The sequence below is a fragment of the Pongo pygmaeus genome, chromosome 2, assembly GCF_028885625.2.
Source record: "Pongo pygmaeus isolate AG05252 chromosome 2, NHGRI_mPonPyg2-v2.0_pri, whole genome shotgun sequence".
Lineage (NCBI taxonomy): Eukaryota > Metazoa > Chordata > Mammalia > Primates > Hominidae > Pongo > Pongo pygmaeus.
In genome coordinates, this window is record NC_085930.1 from 196,402,118 (window position 1) to 196,409,466 (window position 7,349).

The 7,349-nt window shown below is 48.5% G+C and overlaps 1 protein-coding gene across 1 annotated transcript; it reads left to right on the forward strand.

The window, feature by feature from the left end:
- The first annotated feature begins 797 nt into the window (after positions 1-797).
- On the forward strand, positions 798-4,754 carry RTP1 (receptor transporter protein 1). Its single transcript, XM_054483122.1, has 2 exons — positions 798-1,099; positions 2,849-4,754. Exons 1-2 carry the CDS (start codon positions 828-830, stop codon positions 3,366-3,368), a joined length of 792 nt encoding a protein of 263 aa, XP_054339097.1. The 5' UTR covers positions 798-827; the 3' UTR covers positions 3,369-4,754.
- Positions 4,755-7,349: the final 2,595 nt, after the last annotated feature.

Genomic DNA, 7,349 nt, shown 5'->3' on the forward strand with positions numbered 1-7,349 from the left:
CCTCTTCTGCACTTCTATAATCAGCTTGGAAATAATCTTGTCTGCTCCTGCCTGGCTGATGCAATGCTCCTACCTTTGTGCACAGGTGACTGTTCTTGCACAAGGCCATTGCAGCATGGATCCTATTGCACAGTTATTCAGTACACAGTCAGCTACAAGCACTGACATAGAGCTTGGCACATGTCTGCAAACCCTACGCACATGCTCGGATATGTTTGAAATGAATGAATTAATGAACTGGTCTGGGGTCAACAGCTTGAATTTATTTGTATACAGGCTCTGCCATTTATAGGCTGGGTGAGTCCCAGGCTCCTGATCTGTACTGCAGCAATAGTAATCATAACTTAAGAGACCTCCAATTGTGTTTTGAAAATGGCAAAGTGCTGGTCACAAGATGGCTGGAGAAGCCGAGAGAGAGTTTATTATTATTGCTCCATCTACTAACAAATTTACATCTCCCCATCCCTCATTTCTCCTTGGCTGCCTAAGGCATCATGGTTACCATAGCAGCCAGATGCTGATGATGCCTCCAGGGGGCAGCAAGGTGAAACTGAGCCAGTTCCCAAGTCCTCACCTCCCCATACTCTTTCCAGGCCAGGGTGAGATGGTCTGAAGCTCAATCTCTGGTCAGGTCCCCCACTCTGTCTTGGATCATTTAGACCCACAAACTCTGCCTCTGCAGTCTCAGTTCAGGGCCTTGAAACACCTCTTCAGAGACTCCCTCCTCCCCAAGCTCTGTCTTCTGGCGCCCTGCCTGGTTGCCGTGGAAACAGGTTCCACTGCGGACAAAGGAGGGAGCTGGGTCCTGCTTCCTCCTGGTCTTGTCGATGAGGATTTTTAGACCGTGGAGACTGCGCTGCCCTGCCCTGCACCTACCCTCACTCTCCGTGTTCTCACTAAGGTGGAAATTGCCTTCCCTCACTACTGACGAGACCATGTGTAAAAGTGTGACCACAGACGAGTGGAAGAAAGTCTTCTATGAGAAGATGGAGGAGGCAAAGCCGGCTGACAGCTGGGACCTCATCATAGACCCCAACCTCAAGCACAATGTGCTGAGCCCTGGTTGGAAGCAGTACCTGGAGTTGCATGCTTCAGGCAGGTGAGTAGCCCAGGAAGGTGGATTCCTGCAGGCCGCCTCTAGGTCCCTAGCTCTGGGGCACCTTCCAAGGAGAGGAAGATTACGTAGAACCCAAGTGTTTAGCTTCAATCTCACTATTAGGCTGGCATAGACTGGAAGTCAGAGAAAGAGTCCCTAACTGGGAACTAAGACACTTGAGTTGGATTTCAGCTCTTCTACTCTCTGAGTCACAATTTTTCCATCTGGAAAATAAAGACATAGAATATACGTATGAGCCCTACACACTGACATTTTACATATTTTCTATTTTAACAATCTCTTAAAAAGTTGTTTAAAACCAGAGAAGAAGGGTTTGAGGCCCCCTGGGGGTCGAGACGTCTGTGCTCTGGTCCTGGGACCAGTTTAAATCTATTTAACTCAACTTAATTTCACTTAAAATATTGAATACATGAGATGTGCCAGAAACTGGCTCTACCATTGGCTCCATGGCTCTTGAGGAACTCGATTTTCTTCTTGGACCTGGCTTTCTCCTTTTGTACAGTGAGAGGTTAGCCTGTGGTCGACAGAGCAGCAGGATCGGCATCACCTGGAATTTGTTAGGAAAGCAGAATCTTGGGCCCCTTTTAGACCTGAATCAGAATCTGATTTCAAGAAGAGTTCTAGCTGATTAGTATGTAAAAACTATCTGAGATGAATTTCTAGCACTCTTGTTCATGGGTCCAGAGTGTAGGGGCTTACCTTTGAGACGTAAGATGGGGAGGCTGAGTGGTGCAGCCTGGAAGTCAGAAGCAAGGCCTTCCTGCCTGCCCTGGTTCAGCCAATTCACTTCAATTCAGGAAACATTACTGGGCACCTGTTTTGTGCTGGGTGCCGGCTCTGCCTCTAGCTGTGTGTACATGGATGCCTCTCTCACTCTCTTTGTCTCAGCATAAAACAAAAGATTAATTAGCTGATTTCCAGGTCCCTCTAGTTATGACATTTTTCAATCCAGGTTTTGTAGTCTGGTTCCTGAGAGGAGGAAACAGTCCCCAAAAGATGTGAGTGAACAAGAAGAGAATGAAAATGTGAAGCTCCTAAACCGGCTGACAGGAGGGGTTTCAAGGGCTGGACACTTACAGGCAGGACTCAGGAGCTTCTTGAAGACCTGGAAGGCTGTGGGGGCTGAGTGGGGAGGGCTTGTGGCTGCCCCAGACCTGGCTGGGGACCTGTAATCCCCAGCTGGCCCCAGTCAGGCCTGGGAGACTACAGGCCTTGGGGATCTGGGCAGACTGCCTCCACCTCCAGGCCTTGTGATGCATTAACTCTGACACTGGCCTGGACGCTGATAGCTAGTAATGGTGTCATTTTCTCCTGATTTGGATCTAGCCTGTTCACAGTCAGTGTTAACAGATAGAACTGTGCAGATGGATTATGTGTTTCTTATCTGGTGTGAGAAGGAAGGACTCACCTAGTGCACCATGCGCATTTTGCAGATGAGGAATAAGAATGACGCCCAGCGCTGGGGTGGTGGGAGTTAGGCCTCTGGAAAGCACTGAGGAGGTAGAGCACTGCTGGATGCCAGGTGACATCCTGAGGAACCTGCTGTAGTCCTAGGCGCACTCGCGAGGCTGAGTGGCTTCCTGGGGAAAGCTAATGAACCCACGGGGCCGGCAACACACTTCCTCCACCTCCAGGCTCTGCTTAGCCCCCACGTGCCCTCACGCCATTCCTAGGGCTGTTTCCACCACCTCTGCCCGTCTTCTATTCCTCCCTCTCCTCCCGTCTCCGCAGGTTCCACTGCTCCTGGTGCTGGCACACCTGGCAGTCGCCCTACGTGGTCATCCTTTTCCACATGTTCCTGGACCGCGCCCAGAGGGCGGGCTCGGTGCGCATGCGCGTCTTCAAGCAGCTGTGCTATGAGTGTGGCACCGCGCGTCTGGACGAGTCCAGCATGCTGGAGGAGAACATCGAGGGCCTGGTGGACAACCTCATCACCAGCCTGCGCGAGCAGTGCTACGGCGAGCGTGGTGGCCAGTACCGCATCCACGTGGCCAGCCGCCAGGACAACCGGCGGCACCGCGGAGAGTTCTGCGAGGCCTGCCAGGAGGGCATCGTGCACTGGAAGCCCAGCGAGAAGCTGCTGGAGGAGGAGGCGACCACCTACACCTTCTCCCGGGCGCCCAGCCCCACCAAGTCGCAGGACGAGACGGGCTCAGGCTGGAACTTCTGCTCTATCCCCTGGTGCTTGTTTTGGGCCACGGTCCTGCTGCTGATCATCTACCTGCAGTTCTCCTTCCGTAGCTCCGTATAAGATTCCGTGGTTGGGCCCAGAGCCTGTCGAGGGTGCCAGTTAGCTGATGGCAGGGCAGAGGAGAGACGTGGGTTGAGAATAGTGTCAACTTCTAGCGCTGGTGATGCCACTGACTCAGTGGGGATCTTGGACAAATTGTACAGTTTTTCCATCTATAAAACTTAGGGTTTGGGCAAGATCATTGGTTTATCATAGTGAAACCCAGGACCCCAAAGTTCTGCGTAGGTGCCTCAGAGACTTTTGGATTTGGAAAGTAGGCTAAGCTAGTGGGTGTCTCCAACTCCTGGTCTAAACACCCATCCTCCAACTCCTACCTCCTCCTCTTGCTTCGATCAGAACAGCTTTACTTTAGATGGGGTTCCATTTAAGATTTTTGTACCAAAAAAAAAAAAAAAGTTTAGCTACTTTTAAAAAGTTTGAAAATTAGAGGACTGGGTGATCTCAAAAGGGCTTTCCACAGTAATGAGCTCGACCTTACTCTTATTAGTCCCTCACCCCTGCCCCTCTTGATCTCCCACTTTCTCGAGCTGCAGCCTTAAATTAGCTTCTTTGCCCAGCCTGTGAGTCTCATCCGTGATTCTGCCTTCACACGTGCAGCAGAGGTTTCCCTTGAAGTGCGAGAGGTGGGAGATCAGGCTGTTCCTTTGCTGCCAGGTACACAGGGTCTCTTGCTTTTGTTTTTCAGATTCCAGCTTCTTTCCACTCCGGGCAGATTCTGGGGTCTGCCTGCCTGAAAGTTGGTGGTTGGGGTGGGATCTCATAGAGGTAGGCTTCTCACCCACTGCGTATGAACTGGCAGAGAATTTAGGGGAGGTTTAGAAGACAGAGCCTTAGAAGCAAAGCACAAAATCTCTGGGAAGCATTATAATGGAGGGTCTTCAGAGTTCAGGGACCAAGTCTAGCAGATTCTCAGCAGTGCTGATGGCCAGAATTCAGGAGCAGGGGCCTGGCCTCTTGGGTTCTTTGCTGAGATTATAGTTGAATGGCTTTCTCACATTGGCCAAGCATGAGGCCTCTTGCCAAAGATCAGCTGTCCCCTAAAGCCAAAGGGATGGGCTATCTTCAGCAAGAGAGAGGGCGTTAAAGATGTAAAATTCTTTGTCCATGGGGAAGTACACAGATATGTGGGAGAACCTTACAAGGCTCTAAAATGAGATGTGATATGGCTTGAAATGGGAGGACAGACTTTCTGACAGTGGGGGGTCTGGAATGGAATTGGTAGGGAGAGGCAGCAAGCTGCACTTTTGAGGGGCCTCATTTACCCCACCTCTGTTAAAAACTTGACTACTCTCCTCTTTAATAGAAAGTCACCATCATCTGTAGTGATGGAGGAAGGGGGTCACTTATATAAAGATGGGACACTTTAATAAAGACAGGATATCTTCCGTAAGGCTTAGTAGTCATTAATGTGTGTTTGAGATTCCCCCACTGTCCCAGATCTGTAATGAGTTATTGGTCCCCTCCATCCCGCCACCCTGTCTCCCCTTTTCTCCTTTCTGCCCCCAGACCCCACTGCCACATGAGGCTCTATCTAGCTCCAGTTTTGGGCCAATCTTGTCCACAGTCAGGAGGGATGGAAGTCAGTCATTCAGGGGATCAGCATAAGGTCAGTTTTACTCCTATCCGGGCTTGAATTCAAGTAAGCAGTGATGGCTTCCTTTACTTCATTCACAGAGTATTTATTTCTTCCTCTAGTCCGCATATTCTGAACACCTGCTATCTAGCAAGTCCTGATTTACTTGCTAGACAGTAGATGTTCAGAATATGCAGACTAGAGGAAGAAATGAATACTGTGGGTGCAGCGGAATATAGGGGGTGCTCTCTGGTTTCTCAGACATCTCTGGTTGCTACAGAAGTTTTCAGCCCCGGCTGTACTTCAGAAATTCTGGGGAGATTTTAAAGAAATATAAGTACTTAGCCTCTACCCCAGACCAATGGGATCAAAATTTGGGGGAAGTGGGACCTGAGCATCTGAATTAGAATAAAACACCCAGGTGATCGACCTGTACTGCGTGGTGTAATGCCTTCTAACTGAGGGATAGACTTCCTTTTGCATCTAGTTTTATGAAAAATGAGCCCTGAGATCTTCCTTGATGATTTGCCCTGGATTCTTTAGGACTGGGGCTCAGCTTCCCTTTCTCTAGCTGCCCTACTCACTCCCTAGCCTGTGCTCTGGGGATTTCACCATCCCTCACACTCCCTTGATCCTGCAGGTTTGCTGCTACAATGGCTGTGTTCTGCTCTGAGAGTCTTTGTCACTGAGCTCTGCCACCCTTGCTGGGACATTATTAAAACTTGTTATAATTACTCACCCCTGCTAGGATATAAGTTCCAAAAAGCATACACTCCATGGATTTCATTCACCTCTATTGAATGCATAACAAATGTTCAATAAAAATGTATTAAGTGAATAAATGAAACAATAAGCCGAGCCACCTCCAGCCAGATCCTCACCTCTCTAGCATATTATGCTTGTGACAATATTCAGAGTCTCCTTCTCACTTCACCACTCATTCTTTCTAGGTCTTGAACTTATATATCCCAGAGCAAATCAGTTTAAATTAAGGTACTTGAAGTAGGAACGAGCTTTGTTTTTATTTTTGTTTTGTTTGAAGATGATAGCATGGGGTCATGTGAAGGGCCCTGAACCCTGCATTGGGAGCTGTGGGTCCTCATTTGATTTTAGTTGGGTTCTGCTGGGACTGTAGGGGGGTCATTATTCTCTCTGGGTCTCTGGGTCTTAGATGCTCTTATGATATGAAGCATTCTGAAGTCTGTCTTTGTGCCACCCTGTATTAGCCCATATAAAGCATTTTTACACACTTTCCAATGACAAGTTCTCCAGCCTGTATTTGAGCACCCCCAGTGACAGGAGATTATTACCACACAAGGCAGCTCATGCCATCTTTGTATAGTTCTGCCTTTTAAAGAAGACTTTTTCCTTTTAAGCCTCTCTCAAAAGGGTTTGAATTTTTTCACTTTCTGGTTCTAGTTCTCACAAGTGGGATCCCACAGGGGAGGATGTTTCCTATTCCCCATACAGATCTTTTCTCAGCACTGCAGCCAGGGCTATCCTTTTAACCTAAGTCAGATCCTGCCATTCTTGTGCTCCCTTTTGTGTTCTGTAAAAGCCAAGTCCTGCAAGGCCAAACGTGGTGTGGCTTCAGCCATGTTACTGACATCTTCTAGTACTCTTTGCCCTCATTACTGTAGCTACACTGGTTTCTTTGCTGTTCCCCAAATACATAGGCATGTACGTGCTTAGGGCCTTCTTCTACCTGTTCCCTCTGCCTGGAATGGTCTTTCCCAAGAAATTAACTTGTCTCACTTTCTGACCTCCCTCAAGTGTTGGCTGAAGTCTCAACTCAGATGCTCTTCTCAGGCCTTCTACTTCACGCTGTCACCTGTTTCCCCACCCCACCCTCTCGCTCCTGATTTGCCTTGTGCTTACCTTAGCCTGTGTTTTCAGAAAGCAGAAGTCAAGGCAGAGGTTTATGTGATAGTACTTGGCTGGGGAGCATGACCTCAGAAAGCTGGAGTAAGACAGGGGGAGCACAGCAAAGCGGGAGGGAAATCCAATGGAAGGAGGCCTCGTCAAGTTGGCCATCTCCACTGGTGAAGGGTTGTTCAGTCCCACAGAACCATCTGAGAAGCTAGATGAAATGCATCTCCAGAAATAGGAACACTTTTACACTGTTGGTGGAACTGTAAACTAGTTCAACCATTGTGGAAGTCAGTGTGGCAATTCCTCAGGGATCTAGAACTAGAAATACCATTTGACTCAGTCATCCCATTACTGGGTATATACCCAAAGGATTATAAATCATGCCGCTATAAAGACACATGCACACGTATGTTTATTGCGGCACTATTCACAATAGCAAAGACTTGGAACCAACCCAAATGTCCAACAAGGATAGACTGGATTAAGAAAATGTGGCACATATACACCATGGAATACTATGCAGCCATAAAAAATGA

Coding starts and splice junctions, on each gene's coding strand:
- RTP1 (XM_054483122.1), top strand. CDS start 828: ATGAGGATTTTTAGACCGTGGAGACTGCGCTGCCCTGCCCTGCACCTA. Junction 1,100..2,848: donor GAGTTGCATGCTTCAGGCAG/GTGAGTAGCCCA, acceptor CCGTCTCCGCAG/GTTCCACTGCTCCTGGTGCT.